Below are 23,572 nucleotides of genomic sequence, written 5' to 3' on the forward strand. Positions count from 1 at the left end.
TGGTCCTTGCTAAAAACCCATGCAAGGATGTGATAACAGTCCAGCACTGAGGCTAGGTCCGGGGTATCTTGCCTTGGAGGGGATCTTGTGGGTACAAGGGCTGACTAAAGAAACTTGGTGTGGCAGGCGGGGCTCCAGGCGGTCACTTTGGGACCTGACCGGTCAATGACCGGATTGTGTTCCCTTAGCCAAGGAAGACCCAGAACTACGGGAGACTCCGGGCAGTCCAACACAGAGAAACATGATACCTCCTGGTGGTTGCCGCATAAGCAGTGGGAAACCGGCTCCGTTCGCAACTCCACTTTGCCTAAGGGCCGCCCGTTCAGTGCGGTTGTCCTCAAAGGTGTATCCAACGGACGAATCCCGATGCCCAGTTGGGACACCGCATGGCGGTCGATAACACACTCGTCCGCTCCGCAGTTGACCAATGCTGTGGCCTTGTGCGTCTCTCCCGCCTAGGAGAGCGAGGCAGGCAGCAGAAGACAACGGGAGGATTCTCCAGCGGTGAGGGTCACCAACAGCTTTCTCTCTATTGGTGAGCCCTTGCTTTTACCGGACGGACTGGGCATGTCCATACAAGGTGACCCTTCTGCTCGCAGTAAAAACATGAAGATGAGTGCAGACGATGGAAAGAGAGCCTGGCGCGGCCCAGCTGCATTGGCTCTGATGTCACCCCCGAGAAGTGGGGCTACCGTAGCCGTGGGTGACGTCAAGACTGGTTGCTGAGGCTCGTGCAGGGGGCCCACCTGCGAGCCTTCTTGCCGCCGCCTTTAGCATTCTCGGAGTCGGCAGTTGATTCTTATGGCCAAATTGACAAGCGCATCGAGGGATCCCGGCTCGTCACGGCACGCCAACTCATCCTTCAGGGACACCGTTAGTCCCCTCAACAAATATTTCCTGGAGGGCGTTGTCATTAAACACACTCTTAGCAGTGAGGGTGCGAAACTTGACCGAATATTCTGCAACGCTTTGGAAGCCCTGGCGGAGGGACATCAATCGTCTTCCTGCCTCCCTACTGCGTACTGGGTGGTCGAACACCTTACGCATTTCCTCCCTAAAGGCGGCATATGAGGAACAAACCCTCGAGTCTCTATCCCACGTTAGCCCTCGACAGGGCTTCAGCTCGAAGACAGGTGATGAGGTAGGCAATCTTGGCTCGGTCTGAAACCAGCAGCACCTGATGGCAATCGACTGGTTATACTTTTAAGACACTAGAGTGTTGAAAATATATCCTCTTCCTCGGGTGGAATGAAAACCTGCACCCACAGCGACCCTTGAGGACCGGTTGGGACACCCATGATGTAGACAGATCCTTAATGGTCAAGATGAATTGACCAAGTAACGGTGGCCAAGAGGCTCTCAACCGTACACAAGGAATTAACCCATTCTATACAACCATTGTTAAAAACTGTTGACAGTTAATCATAATTTTTATCATGTATAATCCTTATAAAGTATGATTCATGGATGGATGTGTGTGTGAGGTTATGTTAGGATTCTCTCGCTACGTTTGTCCAAACCGTGCATCGTAGAGAGTTGAATATTTTTATGGTGGCCAGAAACGGCCATCGGATCCTAATATAGATTTTTTTTACCTTTTTTAAGTGTGTAAACTAAATATTTTATTTGTTAAAGCTGAAAGGAGAGTTGATGTATGAATAATTGTTTTTAAATGATGGGTCATAAGGTAGGACGCCTTTCCACATCATTTACAAACGTCATTTTTGGAAGATATTCCGCCAGCAAGTTTACAGGTCCTCCCGGAACACTTTTTTTCTGTCGTGACGGGAATACTCGGCGAGACACGGTGGTTCTGGCCGCGCTGAACCAATTTAGCTGTAAGGTAGGACGCCTTTCCACGTCATTTACAAAGATCATTTCGGAAGATTTTCCGCCAGCAAGTTTCCGGGTGCTCCCTGAAACACTTTTTTTCTGTTGTGACTTCTCCACTTTGAGCCTTTATTGCAATCTGCCCACATGTGGATTAGCCACTGTGCTTCTCCTTACACAAATAGATTACCAAAACAAGCGCAATAACAACCTCACCCAAGCAGGTGGGATGGGCAAAGCCGTTCCCTTGTTAACTTTTATTGTAGCTACATTATTTGAATATTGAAATAGTTTTGTCAAAAAATAATCAACAAATTATTTATTGGAGCTTAAGAATATTTAGAGGGGCTCAAAACCTTCTAAAATAGAACTAGTGACGCCACTGACTGCCAACAGATATTGACGTTGATTAGTAAAGTTGGTACACAGTGGATTGGTCGCCGGTCTTCTGGTCACCGGTCTTTTGGTCGCGGTCTTTAGGTCGCCCGGAAGTTTGGTCGTCGTCTTTTGGGTTGCCGGTCTTTTTTGTCGCCGGTCTTTTTTGTCGCCTTTTGGTCGCCTGATCGGCTGCTGCCATCTACTGTCGATTTATTAAAAAGCAAATTCACAGATGGTGTTTTTTATTGAAGCAGTCCAATAAACCTTCATTCTCTCTGGGAGAACTTGCAATGTTGAAATACTTTAGATTAGATGGTCATTTTTATCAAACAAATAAAAGTATTAGTATACTTTTAGTTAGACAGTATTTAGATTGTTTCAACAGTATTTAAACTCTAAATACTGTTGAAACGATCTAAATATCTAATATCAAAATATCAATAAGAGCACTCATTTAACACATCAATAAGAGCACTCATTTAACACATCGGCTGCTGCCATTGACTGTCATAGGCGTCCAATGAACCTTCATTCTCTCTGGGAGAACTTGCAATGTTGAAATACTTTAGATTAGATCGTCATTTTTATCAAACATCAAAATATCAATAAGAGCACTCATTTAACACATCGGCTGCTGCCATTGACTGTCATAGGCGTCCAATGAACCTTCATTCTCTCTGGGAGAACTTGCAATGTTGAAATACTTTAGATTAGATGGTCATTTTTATCAAACAAATAAAAGTATTAGTATACTTTTAGCCCGGAACTTTGACATTATAATAAAAGGCAATAAGTAAAATTAATTTATGAAAAAGAAGACAAAGCAAATTCACAGATGGTGTTTTTATTGAAGCAGTAAAACTTAAAAATTCTAGCAGTAAAACTTACAAATTCTGTACAAAAATTACAAATACAAACTCACAAATTATGATAGGAGTTTTTATGACAAATTGTATGCAATGGCTTGCAGGTACTCTATATTCATTGGACGCCTATGACAGTCAATGGCAGCAGCCGATGTGTTAAATGAGTGCTCTTATTGATATTTTGATGTTTGATAAAAATGACCATCTAATCTAAAGAATTTCAACATTGCAAGTTCTCCCAGAGAGAATGAAGGTTCATTGGACGCCTATGACAGTCAATGGCAGCAGCCGATGTGTTAAATGAGTGCTCTTATTGATGTGTTAAATGAGTGCTCTTATTGATATTTTGATATTAGATATTTAGATCGTTTCAACAGTATTTAGATCGTTTCAACAGTATTTAGAGTCTAAATACTGTTGAAACGATCTAAATACTGTCTAACTAAAAGTATACTAATACTTTTATTTGTTTGATAAAAATGACCATCTAATCTAAAGTATTTCAACATTGCAAGTTCTCCCAGAGAGAATGAAGGTTCATTGCACTGCTTCAATAAAAAACACCATCTGTGAATTTGCTTTTTAATAAATCGACAGTAGATGGCAGCAGCCGATCAGACAACCAAAAGGCGACAAAAAAAGACCGGCGACAAAAAAGACCGGCGACCCAAAAGACGACGACCAAACTTCCGGGCGACCTAAAGACCGCGACCAAAAGACCGGTGACCAAAAGACCGGCGACCAATCGACCGCACACGAGTAAAGTGCTAGCCAGTCGCTACACAGATGACATGTATGAAACAAATCACCTGTCCGACTCATAAGCATACTGACAGTTCAGCCTTGATTAGACTTGGAAAGCAGCCGAGGGGAGAGGAATTGCTTTTGTAATTTATTTAAGATTCCATTGTGGTGAAGCTGCCTCGTAGTGTAGTGGTTCACTCGCCTGACTTAGGTGCGGGCAGGTGCGGTGCGGACTCAATTCCCGCTAGTGGCGGTATGATTGGGGCTGCGGATGGTTGTTTGTCCCTCTGTGTGCCCTACAACTGACTGGCGACCAGTCTAGGGTGTAGTCTGGCTTTTGCCCGAAGACAGGTGGGTTAGGCTCCAATAACACCCCAACCCTTTCGAGGATGGGCGGTATGGAAGATGAAGATGAAAGTCCATCGTAGTGATGGAGTTACTAAAGCTCTGAACTAGCAATGTATTATGTATTTATAGGTCCCACAAAGTACGGACAAATAGGCCTAAGGACAGTTTTTTCCCCACATCCATCAGAACTCTAAATTTGCGGTAACACAACACACATTCCCTTCTGAGGTAATATAAAAAGATGTTTGAGAGGTAAGTGACCTGTATCCATAACAGCAGAATGCCAAATGACAAGTCCGTAACTATCACTTATTTAAGTCTTTTGCCGAGTAAACGCAGCTTATGGAGAAGCACCACCAATTTCGTCATACGCAGTTTCTGGGTGTGATGACAAGTGGGCTTTTTGTTGTTGATGATGACGACAGGGCCTATGTCCGATTATTATAAGTAATGAAATCGAAATGTTACTTTTTTGAGGGGTGGCCCGGTGGAGCGAGTGGAAAGCGCGTTGGCCTCACAGCTCTGGGGTCCTGGGTTCAAATCCAGGTCACATCCATCTGTGTGGAGTTTGCATGTTGTCCCGGGTATCCCCCGCCTCTGGCCCGGAGACAGCTGGGATTGGCTCCAGCACCCCCCATGACCCTAATGAGGATAAAGCGGTTCAGAAAATGAGATGAGATGAGACTTGTTTGAGAAGAGTAATGCCTTACAAATACTCTTTACAAAACAACCCTAATATTATTACAATAATGTGTTGACTTGTATTATGCCCAACATTACTCTGCTCCCACTTGTGGAATCAGTTTGACACCTGTTATCTACACTGTTAATCATAACTGATAGGTGTATTATTAGGTATACTTTAATCAAATCAGAGAGACATCATTTGGCATACTCTAGCTACCAACTTGCAAGGAAAATCTCTCCCGACTCGTCCTCGTCCAAGATGATTCTGAAGAAACGGCATCCTCCTCTGTCCATTTCAGTCGCGCATAATTCAAAACATCTAAGGTAATCTGATTCAAACAATTGCATAAGCTAACCGAATAACACCATCGAGGTCAAAACAACTGCAACAATAATCGCGTATCAGGTATTCATTAATAGCAATTAAGGTCAGAACTCAAAAACAACTCCATTCGAAATTAAACAAACGGGCCTCCATTCGGCAAAACAATTCCATATCAAGCGAACCGAGCGTCATAATTTGAGAAACATAAGCGAGTAAACCCCAGGGGTTGATTGATAGCCATCCGCTAAATCAACAACAATTTAAGCGTCCTACACAGATCTTCATTGCGAACTTGTATCTGGGGAGAGGGTCGAGGCATATCTTCCAGTAATCAGTCCTGGAGCGACGGACTTGGTGAAATGTTAAGTCTCTAGCTGGAGCCAGCTGTCCTGGAGGGTGACCCCGAGCTTGCCCCAAACTCAAATTAAAGACACTCTTATACAAAAACAATGAAAATGCATACATCTATAATAGTATCCCAGAATAACTCCAACAATAACTTTGGTGGAACTGAATAATAAAATAATAACTTTTCTTCATAGATCAAAGCTTCATAGTGCCTGCATAGTTTTTCCGACTTTTTTTTGTTGAAAAGTCCTCAAAACAGATTAATAATAAAATAACCCGATCTGGATTTCACAAGCGTCACACAATGAATTCCATTCCTGTATGCCATTTCTGCCAGTGGGCGTTCAGTTCAAAGTGACCCATTCATCAGCACATTAAGGAAATGTCTTCTGGTGTGTAGCTGCAGAGGTGTTCATTGTTAGCCTAGCATCATCATTTGATTAGTTTCACAAATTCAATTCAGAAAGCAACATTAACTGGAGAAATGCTCCTTGGGTGTGGAAGCACTTATTGGATAATGTCAGGATTATTAGTTTCACAGTATTATATATTTGCTTGCAATGAAGAATCATCTTTGCTTTACTATTAAACTTAGTTTCATATTATTATTATATGTTTAAATGCAACGAAGTAAATGGTGTTGCTCCTGACAACCTTAGTTAGACTAAACAAAGAGAAGACTTGACGCCTTGGACTGCTTGGAGTTGACAAAACAAAGAAGATCCCAAACGCCTTGAGCAGCATATGCGTCCACCATAGACTCCACAAGACTTTCATTTATTCTGACTATTGACGTCTCACTGCTGTTTCCATACCTCCCCTGAGAATTGAGGCGTCCATTGTAACTAGGGTCATTGAATTTAATAAACAACAAAAAAGGCGTGTGAGGCCAGAACAGAGTCAGGACCTTGGCACCAACAGTTTGTCTTTTTGTCTTTATTTGTGTGCATTTGGGGAATGCCTATTGTTGGACCTAACATTTATTTGTCCTTCGAACCTGGGAGTCAAGATACCGGAAGGAATCCAGGTACAGAGTCGACATCCAGGGAAGACCGTGGCCACAGCATTTAAAACCCTTTTGATGGGCTGGACCTCGGCTCCACACCTCGGTTCCCAAGGTTGACGACTTAACCCACAAGAGTTGAGGACATCTCTGGTGAGTAAAGCGTTCATATGATTATCCATTAGTTCAGATGGCCCCGAAAGTGTAAGTTTGCGTCAAGGGACTCGACCGTTGCGTCAGGGGGCGGCGGCAAAAATCCTGTGGATACTAGTCACTAGCGGGTGTACAGACAGAATATTAGTCTATAAAACTGTAGGGCATCGGTGTTCTGTACCTAAACCGGTCGGTACTTAAGCTCCGAGTGTATGATTGCGTCGCATGTGTGGTGATAGCCTAGGGAAAAACGAACGAAGGAGGAAAGAAAAGAATAAGGGGGAAATTAGTGCCCTGATTGGACAACTAACTTCAAAATGGTAATATCCAGCAGCAAGGTGGCTATTGAATATGAACCAAAACAGCGTTCGGTGTGTAACATTGGAATTTTTTTTGAAAGTCACAGCGCTTTGACAAATTAAACACCAAAATTTATGGATGACTAAATATGACTTGGCTGGCCAGCTTAATAAAATAAGGGAAATAAATGTCTACCTGTGTCATGTCTTTGGAAATGGACCCAATTGCAGGGATGCAGGCAAGGACGAGGGAAGTAGAGCTCAAATGAAACTTTAATAACTTTAACTGGAGGCAAAGAAAGTAGCAAAAGACTTGGCGTCGAATAACAAAATCCAACCTGAAGTTGGAAAACACAGGGAAGCGAGGAACGAGGATACGAGGAAACATGGCAGGATAAAATCTAAACAATCCGACAATGACAAAAAAATCAGTGTTGTGTAAATAGACAAAACAGGAACTAATTATCAATGACAGCTGCGCAAGAGAAACGGCAAGTCAGGAGGGACAAACAAGAATGGGAAACGAGCATAAGCACACAGAGGAGAAAATGAAAAAATAACCCAAACTGGCCAGACGCGAGTAGCCTTGATTTTGAAATAAAACCCAATTCCACTTTGATTTTTTTCATTATATGTCTTGTTTGAAAGTGACAATTGGAGTTATATGAACCATTGAAAGAATTGAGATATTTTGACATTAGAAGTAATATAGCTGTCACAACATCTTAAACTTTTGGTACGAAAATTGTGATTTCCATAATTAGAAAGCATCAGGTTCTCATCAAGATAGACTTGTTTCTTTTTTCAAATTGAATAATTTGATATTTCCCTTCAAATAAACACATTTGTACTCCCTATTAAAACCATGAAAATGGAGGTGAAAATTGGGAATCAGGGGCGCGGCTTATACGCGAGAAATTGTAAAATTCAACAATTTTAAGGCCATTTTAAGGGTGCGTCTTATACGTGCGGCCAGCTTATATGCGAGTAAATACGGTAAGTCGGTTGTCTAAATTGGTTATAAGTGGCCTCAAATCTATGTTACAGTCCTGTGTCTTCATATTTTTTTCTTTCTTTTATTCTTTTTCTGTCTCCCAGTGTTCTCACAGTTGTGATTTAATGTGTATGTGATGTCTTTTTTTGTTGCTATTGGGAGTCTGTTCCCGGTATCATTATTGTTGTTTCTCTTTTTATCGTGCTTAAGTCTGTGCAATATGAGAACATTATAAAAAAATACTAGGAGGAGTGAAATGCATGATGGAAATGCATTGTCATAATTCTTTCTAAATTTATCAAATTGCGGAACTTCTTAGTTGTGACTATTTTTTATAATGGCATTACGGCAGATAGACCGACACAATATGTTGTGTGAGTTGGGTTAGAGACTATGTTTAGGACTGTGGAGTTTGGCTGACCTATCTGACTGTTTTGTTGACATTCCATTCAGAGCAGAACCGTCTAATGGTTGCATATTAACGTAACCCCACCCTCTACTGTAGAACCTTACAATGCGGTGCGCCTTATATATGGAAAAACGTTTTAAAATATGTCTAATTGGAGCAGGATTTGTAGCAATGAAGGAACACCTGGCAGCAGTGTTCCCTCTAAGCTGCGCGCGTGCGCAATTGCGCACTACTTTCGTCTTCTCTGCGCAGCAGCAATCATATGGCGCGCAGTAAAAAAAAAAATCGGATTTGTTTTTTTTTTTTTTTTTTTTTTTTTTTTTTTTTTTTTTTTTTTTTTTTTTTTTTTTTTTTTTTTTACCCATGATGGCGCCGTTTAAGCGGCAGCCAGTGGCAGTAGCTCTGTCCACTTATGTTTTTCGTGTTTTACAGCATGTTTTACATGAAAAATGGACAGGGCGCCGAATGGACGTTCTGCCGAACGTTCATTCGGCGACCTGCCCGTCTGTCAAACGTCCGTCGGCGAAACGTCTTTAGGCGAATCATCCGAGTACCGATGATGTCGCTCACACTGGTACTCAGTGCGCTCAGGGAGGTTGACTTTCTGCTCAGACCAACGAAAAATTAGAGGGAACATTGCCTGGCAGCCACCAGTCTCATGGCTTTCCAGGACCGCAAAGTGGTTGATATGCTTCTGGCGGAGCAGGGGATGTGTGTGCAATGCTTGGAGATCAATGTTGCACCTTTATTCTCAACGACACATCACCCAATGGGTTCCTAACCATAGTCATTGAAGGCCTACAGACCCTGAAACAGAAAGGAAGAGGCATTCTGGAGTGGAACTTTCTGCCTGGGCAGACTGGTGGGCTAAGACCTTCGGCAAGTATAAATAATTGGCCTTCTCTGTGGTGATCTCAATGGCTGTTTTGCTACTACTTTGACATTGTGTGGGAGTTATCTTATCCCCTAGTTACGCTCTTTGCTAAACTGACTTATAGTTACTGCAAATGCCCTAACAAATTCCAAATTGCAAGAATTGTATCCACTTGGTAGACAGCCACCTGGTGAGAGCATCAATGTCCATGATTATACTAATTATGAAAGTGAATTGGACGAGAATGGTTTTGTTCTTCTTTTTTCAGACCAGACATGCAAGTAAGGTGAATTCCGGTAAGGATCGAGCCCCAACTGGGACTTCCCCCAACTGTATTTGAATTTGTCACGAAATACGAATTAATAAAATAAAGCCCAAAGGAAATTTTATTAAGGAAAGGGGATTACAGTGGTACCTCGAGATACGAGCTTAATCCGTTCCGGGACTGAGCTCGTATGACAAGATTCTCGTAACTCGAGCGGAAGTTTCCCATTGAAATGAATGGGAAACAAATTAATTCGTTCCAACTCTCTGAAAAAAAACACCAAAAACAGGATATTGGATTGGAAAAAATCGTTTTATTTCTTATAATTCGCCATATATTGACAAAGTAATAAATAACGAGTGGTTTGATAGTAATAATGTGTTTAATAGGAGTAAAATTAGACACATTTCGCGGAGAGTAGAGACAGCGGCATACACGGAAGCGGAGGGCGGGGCTGTTCGGGGCTGACTTTATCCACGGCAACGCCGCACTCGTGTAAAACATGTTTTATTTCTTCTAATTCGCCATGTATTGACAAAGTAATAAATAACGAGTGGTTTAACAGTAATAAAATGTGTTTAATAGAAGTACAATTAGACGCATTTCGCGGAGGGGAAGGGAACGTCACACACGGAGGCGGAGGGGGGGGGCTGTTCGGGGCTGACTTTATCCACGGCAACGCCGCACTCGTGTGAAACATGTTTTATTTCTTCTAATTCGCCATGTATTGACAAAGTAATAAATAACGAGTGGTTTAATAGTAATAAAATGTGTTTAATAGAAGTAAAATTAGACACATTTCGCGGAGGGGAAGGGAACATCACACACGGAGGCGGAGGGGGGGGCTGTTCGGGGCTGACTTTATCCACGGCAACGCCGCACTCGTGTAAAACATGTTTTATTTCTTCTAATTCGCCATGTATTGACAAAGTAATAAATAACGAGGGGTTTAATAGTAATAAAATGTGTTTAATAGAAATAAAATTAGACGCATTTCGCGGAGGGGAAGGGAACATCACACACGGAGGCGGAGGGGGGGGGCTGACTTTATCCACGTCACTCGTAAACGAACAAAAAAATTTAAATTAACTTGGATTAATATATATATATATATATATATATATATATATATATATATATATATATACGCTCAACGTTTAATGTAACTTCACACAAAGCTGAATTCTAATTTAGTTTTAATCTTTTTTACCTTTGTAATGGGTTGGCCCCACCCCGGCCGGCGCCTTAAAAAAGAACGCATCAAGGGTTGTTTGGAACTTGCCGCTTCCCCATGTCTGATTACCGAGTGTACATATATTCCAGATCTTTTCTTTGGAAAACTCTGCCGATCCATTGTTGTTTACCTGGTATGTAAATGTAGACCAAAGTGGGGGGAAAAACGGGTATGGAAATGCAAAGTCCGCCCAATGCTCGTAGAAAGATTTTATACACGAAAGAGATGCAAAAAAAAAATGCCATGGCCACCTGGCTAGGTCGCATCACGAAATTTTGACCGCATCACGTGCGAATTATTCGATCGAAATTTCCCTTGTAAGACGAGCATTTTGTATGACGAGCGGTCGTATGACGAGGTACCACTGTATGTACTAATATATAATAATATGAGGGAATGTCTGGATTATTAGTTTCACATTATTATATATTTGCTTGCAATGAAGAATGTGCGTTGCTTTACTAATAAACTTAGTTTCATCTATAATCCTTATGAAATGTGATTTATGGATGGATGGATGGGTATATTTAGATTCTCACGCTACGTTTGTCCAAACCGTGCATTGTAGAGTTGCATTTTTTTTATGGCCAGAAACAGCTGTCGGATTGAATTTCTTCACCTTCTCTGAGTGTGTAAACTCAAGCTTTGTCTATAATCCTTATTAAGCGTGATTTGTGTGTGTGTGTGTGAGTGTGTGTGTGTGTGTGTATGTTAAGATTCTCTCGCTACATTTGTCCAAAGCGTGCAACGTAAAGAGTTGACATTTTTATGGTGGCCAGAAACGGCTGTCAGATCCTAATAGACCAGTGATTGAATTTCTTCACCTTCTCTAAGTGTGTAAACTCAATTTTTATTTGTTAAAGCTGAAAGCAGAGTTGATGTATGAATCGTTTTAACACGATGTGCCCTAAACGCACCTCGTGGCTGATTGGTTGTAATGAAGGACGCCTTTCGACGTCATTTACAAACGTCATTTTCGGAAGAATTTCCGACAGCGAGCTCCCACTTTTTTTTCTGTCGAGACGGGAGTTATAAAACATCCAACCATCCAAAAATCACGCTTTATCTATTCTATAATCCTAATAAAGCAAGAAATATGGATGTGTGTGTGCACCTGGAAACCACACTGGAGTGCTTCCGCTTAGTCATTTCTGCTTGAAGTTCATTGCATGAACTATGCAACAGCACCGCTATTGTTTTTATTTTCGTCATATTTTCACTTTGGTTTACAATGTTTTACAAACAATGCTTAAATAGGTAAAATTCGTCAGCCTTTCTTTTGAAATTGACCGTCAGTTTTTCTTACTTTTTCCTAAAACGCATACTCCTGCTTCTGTATATATTATACATTCCTTTTTTGCATACTTTACATACGTTTGCAACGTCACTTTTCACCATGTCATCTCATTTTCTAAACCGCTTTTAACCTCAATAGGGGCAATTAAGAGTGTCCAATCAGCCTACCCTGCATGTTTTTTGGAATGTGGGAGGAAACCCATGCAAACTTTTCACAGATGGACACGGCCTGGATTGGACCCCAGAGCTGTGAGGCCGACGCGCTAACCACTCGGACCACCGGGCTGCCCACTTTTTACCAATTATGCCAAAAAATATTGAGTTGGGAAAGGCGTAAACACTTGAAGCCCACCAAGATGGCAGCACAATCTTCTGCATTCCAAAATGGTGACGAGGCTTCGGCCTTAGCAGTCATCTATAATCCTTATAAAGCATAATTTATGTATGTTAAAATACTCTCGCTACGTTTGTCCAAACCATGCAACGTAGATAGTTGAATTTTTTTATGGTGGACAGAAATGTCTGTTGAATCCTAATAGATGAGTGATTGCATTTCTTCACCTTCTCTAAGTGTGTAAACTCAATGTTTTATTTGCTAAACACCCATTTTTCAAAAGATAATCTTTTTAATAGCGCAACAATTGTCTTTTGGTTCTAAACTTCGCTGGGCCCCCCTGCTTGTATTTGTTAAAGCTGAAAGGAGAGTTGATGTATGTTTTTACACAATGTCCCTAAACGCACCGCACGACTGATTGCTCGAGTTTCCAGGTGCGGGAAAACTGTTTTCTTCAATGTTGACTACGCCTTACGGTAGATATGTTCGTGCTCTCGTGTGGGCTTCATGTATAGCCTTGATTGGCCCTATTTTGTTTGCATTTCAAGGTATAGCTGTCGTTGGGCCATTTTGGATGCAGAGTTATGGGTGCGAGTTGATGGTCGTCGTTACCACAATCAAATGTATGTAAATTTGCATTTAAAGTGTTGTTGCTGCTTGGTTGATTTGGGTAATTTGTGTTGGTGGTTATTGTTTCCAATGGGGTTGAGCTGACTGTGTGGGTGCTGCTGTCTTGGTTTTTGGTAAGTTCTTTTTAACCTTAGCTTTCTCCAGAATATTCATGTTTTCTTTCAGTTTTCAGGATCCCAATGAAAGAGAATTATATTTCTACATATTCCTCAAACTGATATTGTGTGCTACTTTGTTTTGGTATGCTACTGACGCTTTGGCTTGATTGAATTGAACTGCTGAGTTTCTTCTCCATATCTGTACACTCTGCTTCATTGATTTGAAGTGCTGAACTTCTGTATCATACCTGTACATAATTGTAAACAAATGTTTGCTATGTGTTGGATTTATTATGGAATGTTTCTATATGTGTTGTAAGCATTTTTAATAAGTAATGAGGCTATGAATTAATTCATGATGATATTATAGCATTTTAATTACTTTTGTATAAGAGTGTCTTTAATTTGAGACTGGGACAAACTCGAGGTCACCCTGCTGGCTCCAGCTTGTTGACATAACACCTCAAGGACTGTTACTGGGAGATAGACCTCGCAACCCAGGCACCCAGATGCAAGTTCGCAATGATCTACTAAGGACTCATAAATTGTTTTGTCTGGGACGCCGGCAGTTTACCTTATAAAGAAATTATTATGCTTACTGGTACAAATTCTAATGCCGTTGTTTTGATTTACGATCCGCTCGGGTCACTTTTTATGCTTATTGTGCAAATTCTTACGCAGGTGTTCCGATAAAAACAGATTGTTGTGACAGTTGTTTTTATAACCTTTATGCTAAGCTTATACAATTGTTCAAAACAGTTGAGACAGTTGTTTTTGCTTATGCAATTGTTTAAATCAGATTACCTTTGAATGTTTTGGTTATGTGCCACTAAATGGACCGAAGAGTATGCCGCACGTCAGAATCCTCTTGCGAACGAAGACGCGTTGGGAGTGATTTTCCTTGCAAGTGTAACCAGTTATGTTGAAAGATGTTTTCCAATTTTAATTAAATATTACTAATAATGATTTAAAAGGTTTTAATCATTATTCAAACACTATGCTATGCGTGTAACTGAAATTTTCATTTCTCATCTAACCCATTTTTCAAAACTAGATTTTTTTATAAGGCAACAACTATCTTTTGGTTCTAAACAAGCAGCTTGTATTATTATATCTTTGCTTGCAACGAAGTAAACGCCTTGCTCCGAGAACCTTAGTTTAGACTAAACAGAGAGAAGCCAAAATGCCTTGGACTGCTTGGAGTGGACAAAACAAAGAAGATCCAAAACGCCTTGAGCTGCACATGCACCCATTATAGACTCCACAAGACTTTCATTTATTTTGACTCTCAGAGGAGGGGTGGAAACAGCAGTGGTCTCACTGCTGTTTCCACCCCTCCTCTGAGAGTTGAGATGTCCATTGTAACTAGAGTCCTTGAATTTAACAAACAACAAAAAAGGCGTGTGAGGCCAGAACGGAGTTGGTACTTGGCACCAACGGTTCGTTCTCCTTGCAAGTAAAAACTTCCAGAAGACTACCTTTTTCTCTTTATTTGTGCGGGAATTTGGGGAATGCCTATTTGTGAATCTATCAGATAATTATGGAATCACTTTGGTGTTGTGATTTGCTGGCATACCATCACCTGACATAGAGATATGCAAATTAAACTGTGAAAATGGTAATCTATGTACAGGGTGTTCCAAAATGTTTGACCCCATTTCGTAGGCCAATAATTTTGACAACTTTCTTTGGAAAGACCTCCAATTTTCACAGCGTGTCTAGAAACGTTTCAAGTTTTTGTGTGTAACGTTTGGCATTTCTATCTTTTCAGGTTAAGAAATGCCGTTCACTTCAAAAGAAAAGGCATTTTGCATGTTAGTGTGCTTGGACTCAGTCACCGAATACAGTGCAACGTGCCTTCTTCACAAAATTCGCAAAGAAGGCACCGACTACAAAACCAATTAGGACTTGGCACCAAAAATTTCAAGAAAAGGGTAGCTTATCTATACATAGATCTATTAAGCAGTTTCCGCGATATGGGCATTTATGATGGGGTCAACCATTTTGGAACACCTTGTATATCATCAAAATACAGAAAAACTACAGAAGTAGGTGTAATGAAATTGAAACGGCGGGGTACAATAATGTGCTTTTTTCTAGATATATATTCTTCTTGGCTGATGGTGTAACATCTATTGGAATAAAAAAGTAGCAGACTTGTCATATTTTTCTGCATGTTCTCTCGCAGTTTATTTACAAATTGTTAAAAACTACAACTTGTCCATTATCTCCACTTAAGGTACGTAGATAAAAAAAAACTTCTTATGTCAAGACACCCCCCCACCAAGAATCATTATTTTTAGTGACTAGCAACAGTTAACTGCTTTCTGATGCCTTTTCGTCAAAAAAACATATTGCACAGCTTGACTTCATATTTTTCTTAAATAGTGCAAAAAGGATTTTCTGGTCTTTGTGGCTTTATATAAACAGGAATGCTCTAGAGCCTCAGTTGAGACATGTTTGTACAGTTAACTACCGACACAATAAACAACAACAACAAAATCAACATGGAGAAGCAAACTTCCCATCAAATAAAAAATAATAATAACAACAAAATAACAATAAAGATCAAAAGAAAAACTCTTAAAGATTGCCACAGACAACAACAGAAATCTCCATGTTTGGAAAAAAGGAGGGTGGGGATACAACCATAACAAAAAAGATAAAGCAAGGCGTTAAAAGAAAAACTCTTATAGATTGCCACAGACAACAACATAAATCTCTACTGGGGAGAACCCAGTCCATATTTGGAAAAAAGGGAGGGTGGAAAACAAAAAGAAAACAAAGTAAGGTGTTAGGAACTGAAATAAGTCCAGTTTTTATGGTCCGCATTCCACATTGGCTACAAAATCTTATCCAGTTTAGCTCTAGAATTTGTTGCCGGTCAGTTACTAAAACAGCGTCACTGTGGATGTTTGTGAAACGGAGGCCACCTGACCCCATCCAAGTGCTGTGGTGAAGGGGGGCAGGTGGGAATGACTTACTTGATGTTGTTGGTGTCAGCCACTGCTGCAGAGAAGGACGTGGCAGAGGAGGAGTCTTTTAAGGGCTTGTGGGTGGGGGTCAAGACGTGGCCTGGCACCCAGCCCTCGGCAGCGGGTGACTGGCTGTCAGCGGCCCGGTAAACGAGGTACATCTTCTGCTGATTGGTTGCCAGGACCTGCACCACTTCACCCTGACTCACGCATATCTCATTCTCCTTGAGAGCAGAGTAGTCTTGAATGACACGCATGGTGGACGAGGCGCCATTGAAGAAGCCAGTGTCGCTCTCCTGAGGAAGAGGAGGTTGATGGTAAGGAAAGGAAACCCACGGAGGGAAAAAAGAGGGAAAGGAGGACAAAGTTATAGGGTTCTACTAAGAGGGCTGGGCAACAGGACGGCCGGCTGGGATGTTTTCCTGAGGGAGGTGGTCAGGATAAATAAGGGGGAGGAGGAATAAATACAAAAATTGTCAGCGATTTTTAAATGTAAAAGTTTTAGTTCTTACCATCCAATACTAAATTAGTGGAATTTACATTTTTTCTTTAGTGCGTCACATCAAAATATAGGTAACTTGTGCATGCACATAGTATTCACACTATGTACTATTATACTATACTATTTATTGTGTGTGTATTTGTCCCATTCACAAAACAGTTGAAAGCATATTTGTGACTTTGGCAGCCCTTGCCTACATGTGAGATAATTTCATGTGCTGTTAATTGAAATGCATTGCCGTTTCACTCCAAGTTAGGGATGTCGCTATAACTGGTATTCAGAGATGTCAGCCTCTGTCGACCCCATTTCAGGAGTACCCTTGTCCTATTTCTGGAGTATTTCCGGAGTGAATGCGATTCACACAAAATCAATATAAAAGTGGATTGGATTGGAACTTTATTTAACAGTAGTAGACAGTAGCAAGCACAGACCAAGCAACACGACAGGGTGGGGTCGAGTCGCAAAGGTCGTAAAACAACAAAGCAAAAAGCACAAAGTAAAAGGCAAAGTATATGGAAAGCATGAAGAAATATTTTTTTAAGAGCGGACAGTGCTACTGCCACCAGCTGCTGCCTGATGGCGCCATCTTGAGAAAGTAAAAAATAAGCGTAGGACAATTTAAATCGAACTGTTGTTATCATGTTTTTACATTACAGTGGTACCTCTACATACGAGCACCTCTACATCAAAATTTTGAGCAAATAATTATCTCTAGATACGAGAAACATTTCGAGATGCGAGAAAGCCAGATGGCCAAGACATATATGAGCACTGGGCGGAGCATTGCATTTTTTTCAGTGTTTTTTTCCGTCACTCAGCGCGAATGCCGGAGCGATCGCTAATACGAGCAGTATAGTATATTACTTCTCGTTGGCTGCTCATAAGAACATCAGGGGCACTGGCTCTCTCCCCCCAACTCCTCGTGTAATATCTCTGGTCGCAACTATACCTCTTTGTAACGTCTCTGCGAGCACTGAGCGGAGCGTTGCATTTTTTCAGTGTTTTTCCCCCCTTAGCCTGTTAGCTCCCGTTAACGGAGCGATCGCTAATCCAAGACTACTTCTCATTGGCAAGTGGTCGTACATTATCCTATTGTGAGGACATTTGTGTGCATCATTTTCGGAATATTTTGAAGGGAATACAACAGCAAACAGCCCATTGATAGCGAACGTGAGGGTGGAGGCGTGGCAAACAGCTAACCCGGCCAGAAGGTATAAAAATGTAAAACAAAATTAGAATTCAGTTTTGTGTATAGTTACATTAAACGTATGTTTGAGTGTGTCTGTATATATTAATTCAAGTTAATTTAAATTAGTTTGTTCTGTTACGAGTGAGTTGCCGTGGAATTTGTTTCAAAACAAAAGACTGGTGATATAGTCAGAACAAAACGAAAATGTTAAAGAGATGGTGGGTACCTATGCAATTGATTCCGAATCGATTGCCACGCTGAAGTCGCACAAGACAAATCATTTGGCAGAACTTGTAACTCAGATGATTCACAATGCACTCGTGTTACCGAATTCTTCCGGTTTACAGTGCAGTTGAATCAAGATGGCGGAAGGCATTGCTATGGTGTGAATTTCGAGGCTTTTAAATGGGCAATTTGGTACATTTCAGAAATGGTGGCTTCAAAAAAACATTTTGTGAATTTTTTGGGGGATTTCCGGAGTTTATGGAGGTGGAGTCGTCCACCATGAGCAGGCGTGGGCATACACATTGTGCCCTGGCTTGGTCCCTGCACATTGGGGTTCGCCAAGGTAGATGAGAGGGTAGCATCCCTCCACCTTTGGGACTGTTGTTTGTTGTGTGTTCTATTGTTGGACTTCTCCACTCTGTGAATTGTCAATAATGAACACCATGTTCAAGCATAAGGTTGTTCATATGTGCACTTGGTACCGGGCCACCCTAGGCCGCAGTTCGATGATTGACTTTGTAGTCTTGTCATCGGACTTGCATTCGTATGTCTTAGACACTCGGGTGAAGAGTGGTGAAGGTGGTGATTGTTTCCTCCGATGGTGGGAGAATATGCTGGTTCAGCCCGGCAGACCCAGATGTTTTGTGAGGGTTTGCTAGGAACACCTGGCAGAGTATCGGCTCTCATCTCCAACAGAGCTTCTCTCATGTCCGTGAAAAGTCGGGCGACATTGAATCCGAGTGGATCATGTGCCGAGGCGGCTGACTGTTGCTGATGACGCAAGGTGGTCGGTGGCTGTTGTGTTGGCGAACCCGCTGGTAGACAGCTACATGTGTTCTTGTGGTCGTTAATGCAAAAACCCAGAAAAAAAAGAGTAGTTCGGCGAGGCCATTGAGAACGACTTCCAGAAGGCTTCAAAGAAAATTTGAGGAGGCAACATCAACACTGTGGTGACAGGGCGTTGCGGACCTCAACTTAGAATGTTGCGAGCATGATGCAGATTTTACTATGTCTACTGTTGATGTCATACTTTAAATACTGTACTCACAGTGAAATTAGTTCCTCTCCGCTTGATATAAATCCCCCCCAAAAACAGGCCAATGGGAGTTTTAGTCCAAGTTCTCCTGCACAGTCCAGACCTTGAAGTGAAGCCCCCTTTCAGCAAGGTACAGCTTCGTGTTCAGGATGAAACAGTTTAAGAACCAGTCATTTCCGAATGCTTCTGTGATCCAGGATTTCTGGTTGCTCATCCACTAAACAAGCAGCAAGGCTTCGTTCTTGTTTTTTAAAGCATGAGGATGGTCAAACTTGTAGATTAAGGATGGCTTTACCATGAAGCCAGCCAGCAGCATCCCCACACATGATGGGCGTCAGGCGATCCGTGTGAACCCCGACACTTTCAGTTAACCTTTGAATAAGAATGTTCGTGAAGGCATCCTCTTCCAAAAAAGACGAGCCTCATCCATGTCTTCTCCATCCATCTCTTGAATTGATGTGAGGGAACTCTTGCTCGACGTAGCGTTTTGCTGCCTCCCAGTCTGACGAGGAGTCTCACTCGCGGCACTGGAACGAGGCTGAGGTTCATCTTCATTTTTTTCATCAGGAGCTAAGCTATCATAAAAGGTCTTGGTTTTGGTTCTAATCATGTTGGTATCCAGAGGAATCATCTTCTGCCAAAAGAGCATTCTCCATCCTAACGCTGATTTTATTCCTCATGGTTACCGAATGTTTGCTTCTTCTTGATGTAACTTGTGGTAGATTGATTTGTGATGCATTAGATGAGGCAGGACGTTTAAGAGGCATTTTCAAAGCAAAGCAAAATCCCTACAATGCTGGAAGAGGCTCGGCGTAGTCTCTGCGCGATGCAAAATGCATGTAATGTAACCCAAAGAAAAGTCATGACGCTGTTTGTATTATTGCCGTGTCATTCTTCTTCTTCGGTGAAATTTCGCTTCTTCTGCGCTGGGTGGCACCCACTTCATGCCGTAACTTCCGCCATTTTTCATCTCCTGTCTTCCACTTGTTTTAGGGTAGATTTTGACATTTTTATGTACTTTTTATACTTAAAATAAAAAAAAACGCCATGTATTGAAGGTGTGAATGTTGAAACCACAAAGTGGTGAAGGATCACAGTATTTAGAACCCTAATATGTGGTGTCCCGTCCCTGTATGAGCGGTGTCAGAGTGTTGTCCGCGTAATCAGCAGTAAGTCAGATCCGTTCCCAGTCAGGGTTGGAGTCAGTCAAGGCTGCACCATGTCACTGATTCTGTTCATAACTTTTATGGACAGAATATCTGGACACAGCTGAGGCATTAAAGGGTGCCACTTCGGATGTTTCAATATTGTAGCGGTGCTTTTTGTAGATGATGTAGTTCTATCGGCTTCATTTTTTTCCCGATTCTTAACTCTTACTGGAAAGATTCGCAACCGAGTGTGAGGCGGTCAGGGTGAGAATCAGCTCCTCCAAATCTGAGACCACTGTCCTGAGTTGGAAAAAGGTGGCGTGCCCTCTCCGGGTAAGGGATGAGGTCGTTTCCCAAAGTGGAGAAGTTTAAGTATCTCAGAGTCTTGTTCTTTCCTCCCTGGTGAAGTGATCCTGGGACGTCCTACATGGATGATGTCACATGGTCAGGTTTGCTCTCCTGTACTGACTTTAAGTCAGGCACCCTTATCGATATTGAAGCGGTGGCCTTCTAAATTAGTGGGATGGGCCCACTGAAATTGTACACGTTCAATAATTAGGAAACACTGCTGTGTCATAATGTTACTAGCTGAGACAAAACTAGTGTTTTATATTAAAAGTTTCCTTACTAACCCTGGAGTTGAAGCACCTTGTGCCACCGTTGGAGGTGGACGTGGTCAAGCGACTTTGGCATCTCTCACTCTCCTTTTCGCCGAGATTGACCGCTGACGAGGGCCGGGTGTGAGAGGGCGCAGTTGAGCGATTGCTGGCGCTTGAGCGGTTTCTGGTTAGCGACGAGCTTCCCCCACACTTCTGCTGGTACGCAATGGGAGATACGAGTGCTGTGTTGAAGGACACAAAACTTTAGCCACTTACCACTGAGTCTTAAAGTTTAGAGATAATCTGAATGGGAATACTCTACTCTCACCGGATAGGAAGTTGCTTTGAGCATCCAGAAGTGCCTGAATGTGTCCCTTCCAGACCTGCTTAATCTCAATATTGGCCGCCTGTAGGGTAAAGCGCTCCGACGTGCCGCGACATGACATGATGAATTTACACTGATCATTGTCCACACTCTCCTCAAGACCCAAGTACGATACCTGAAGTGAAGAGGAGTAATACTGGTTAAAAAATCACTTTTGTTCATTTGCAATTGACAATCCAATCTTTTATTTGATTCTTCAGAAACAATGCTAAGTGCTGTCCTCATTAATCAACAACATCAAAGCTTGTCTGTTCGAATTTACACACAGTTTACTGCAGTTATATGACAGGAATAGCCAATACATTTGTTGCTTTCTTTACATTCAGGCTGGATATTAGATACAACTGAACTATAATGTGAATGTTCATTGATCGGCATCCTTTCAATGTCTTTTACTGCGTTTTTTTTGGTTACCATGGTTGTGGCGTCAACAATGATTCAAGTACCTTGATGCTCTTTTTAAACTGGTATCCAGGTGTGGATGAGTCTTTTCTCAACAATTCGCTGAAGATGACGATCTGCTCGAAAAGGAAAACCCGGCGCTCTTTTGAGCGGGACAAGACACCGCTATCCTGCTCAGTCACGTAGAATGTCTCCTGCTGCAGAAGCTTGCCCTGACTGGTTAGCTTTCCCTGGACAGGAACATCAATGAATAACATTACTGCCTGGTTTTTACTCTCGAAGCAAAACTGGCACACGGTGTCTGAAGATTTCAAGCATACTTTCAAACGCTAAATGCTTTTTAGATATATTATGTCTATATTACAGATTTTCATCTACTGCAGATTCTTTGGAATCACCAGATATACACTTTCAGGTATAAAATATTACCTCATATCCTTGTAACCGTCCTAAGTTCATCATGTCGTTACACAGTTTTGGAACTTGAGACATCAAATCTACTGCTTTCTATAACATAAAAATACAGTTTCTGGACGTCAAAAGGTGCTCTTTTAAGTGAACGCAGTTTGGTCATTTAATCTATAAAAAGGCATTATAATTCTGTCCCAATGGGAGACAGTGGGAGTTGCTCTTACCTCTATTTGTTCACAGTCCATTCCCGCCTTGGAGCTATACCTAAGGAAGTCCTTTGGAGTATTACAGCACAACGTTAGAAAACAGTCTCTTCTAGTAACAAATACAGACAAACACACCTACCTTCAGTAGTATATGGTATTTTGTGATTCTTTGAATTGGTTTAATAAGGAAGTCGCTAATCGTCAATCGGGATTTAATGTCCTGCTGGATTTCCTGCATTGAGCGACAGAAAGGAGAAGTTATGTCATAATTAAAAAATAGGGTATCTATTGTTCTAAAAACAGCAAATGGATTGAGTGGGAAATAATTTCAGAGAAAGGAAAGAGTCCACTCCTCTGTTAGCAGACTGCGAAATTTGTCTGTGTGTTGTGGATTTTTTCTGTCTAATTCTTTAACCACAGTATACAAAGTAACTCACGTCAAAATAATTGTCATATTCTGCTACAATGAATTCAGACTTTGGTTTGTTCTGACAGTAAACCACATACATGTGCAATCTTCTCTCCTGGAAAACAAAAAAAATGTCAGAGAGTGATCACTCACAGGGAACAATGGCATCCTCATCTTTGTCACTCACATGTTTGATGAAGAGGTCGGCCAGGTGCTCGTGGTCGTCTCGACATTTTTCCAATTCTCCAACAAAGAAGCTGCCCGCACACAGCAGTGTTGTTATCAATTACATAAGACCTCAAGTGTTTAATTATGATGTTCTTTGTAACTCACTCTCTGTGCCAATCAAAGATCTGATGGATGTTCCCAAAAACAATCTTCTCTTTGCCTTTCATATCTTCAGGAATGCTTTTTTCCTCTATTCTCCTCATAAAGCCCTGCAAGCAGGTTGAAATCAGAGACAAGCTATACTCTTATTTTGTCGTAGCATGCTGTGATAAATTATTCACAAATTTAAGTCAGTCAGTTACCCATTTTAGCAGGGACCAATATCACAATGCCTGTAATATGCACATTTCCCGGATTCCACAATGCAGTAAACAACATGGTGACGTTATTTCTCTCCTTCTCAGGCTTTGGCAATGATTCTGTTCACTAACAGAGGGGGTACAAATCTCCAATGTCGACTCTGCAGTGTGTGAGCATTTTACGAAGAGCCCCACCCGTCGTTTATTGGAAGAGTTGGTACACTCTAATTGCAAAAGTGTTGCCCTTGTCTTTTAAGACCCGCTAAAAAAAATCAACGACAACATGGTGTCAGAAAACATGTTCGTAACTGCAAAAGTATGAACGTAATTTTTTCCCCTTCTCAAGCTTTAGCAAGGCTGCCGTTGACTAACAACAGACTTTTCAAATAACAAGGGTTCAAATCCCCGACCAAAACCATCTCTAAAAGTGAGTGAGCATTTTA

The 23,572-nt window shown here is 41.6% G+C and overlaps 1 protein-coding gene and 1 long non-coding RNA gene across 17 annotated transcripts in view; one reads left to right on the top strand and one right to left on the bottom strand.

Annotated features, from left to right (window-relative positions):
* The window catches only part of kalrna (kalirin RhoGEF kinase a), a 295,388-nt gene that overhangs the window by 53,566 nt on the left and 218,250 nt on the right, over positions 1-23,572 (bottom strand). For 15 of the 16 annotated variants that reach the window (XR_013304510.1, XR_013304507.1, XR_013304509.1 and 12 more), the window contains 10 exons: positions 22,936-23,039; positions 22,790-22,859; positions 22,631-22,717; positions 22,333-22,425; positions 22,212-22,262; positions 22,006-22,083; positions 21,621-21,806; positions 21,118-21,289; positions 20,823-21,031; positions 16,100-16,386 (listed from right to left, as the gene is read on the bottom strand). Coding sequence is in view for 9 of the 16 variants with exons in the window: in XM_077616400.1 (XP_077472526.1) it covers positions 16,100-16,386; positions 20,823-21,031; positions 21,118-21,289; positions 21,621-21,806; positions 22,006-22,083; positions 22,212-22,262; positions 22,333-22,425; positions 22,631-22,717; positions 22,790-22,859; positions 22,936-23,039 (1,337 nt within the window). In the remaining 7 variants the exon portion in view is untranslated. Of the gene's footprint in view, positions 1-4,651; positions 4,809-16,099; positions 16,387-20,822; positions 21,032-21,117; positions 21,290-21,620; positions 21,807-22,005; positions 22,084-22,211; positions 22,263-22,332; positions 22,426-22,630; positions 22,718-22,789; positions 22,860-22,935; positions 23,040-23,572 lie in introns of those variants that run through there. The other variant, XM_077616406.1, reaches the window with a different exon arrangement.
* The window catches only part of LOC144086533 (uncharacterized), a 40,933-nt gene continuing 33,577 nt past the window's right edge, over positions 16,217-23,572 (top strand). Inside the window, exon 1 of the long non-coding RNA XR_013304518.1 lies at positions 16,217-16,407. This is a non-coding gene — a long non-coding RNA (uncharacterized LOC144086533). The remainder of the gene's footprint in view (positions 16,408-23,572) is intronic.

The sequence above is a fragment of the Stigmatopora argus genome, chromosome 13, assembly GCF_051989625.1.
Source record: "Stigmatopora argus isolate UIUO_Sarg chromosome 13, RoL_Sarg_1.0, whole genome shotgun sequence".
NCBI lineage: Eukaryota > Metazoa > Chordata > Actinopteri > Syngnathiformes > Syngnathidae > Stigmatopora > Stigmatopora argus.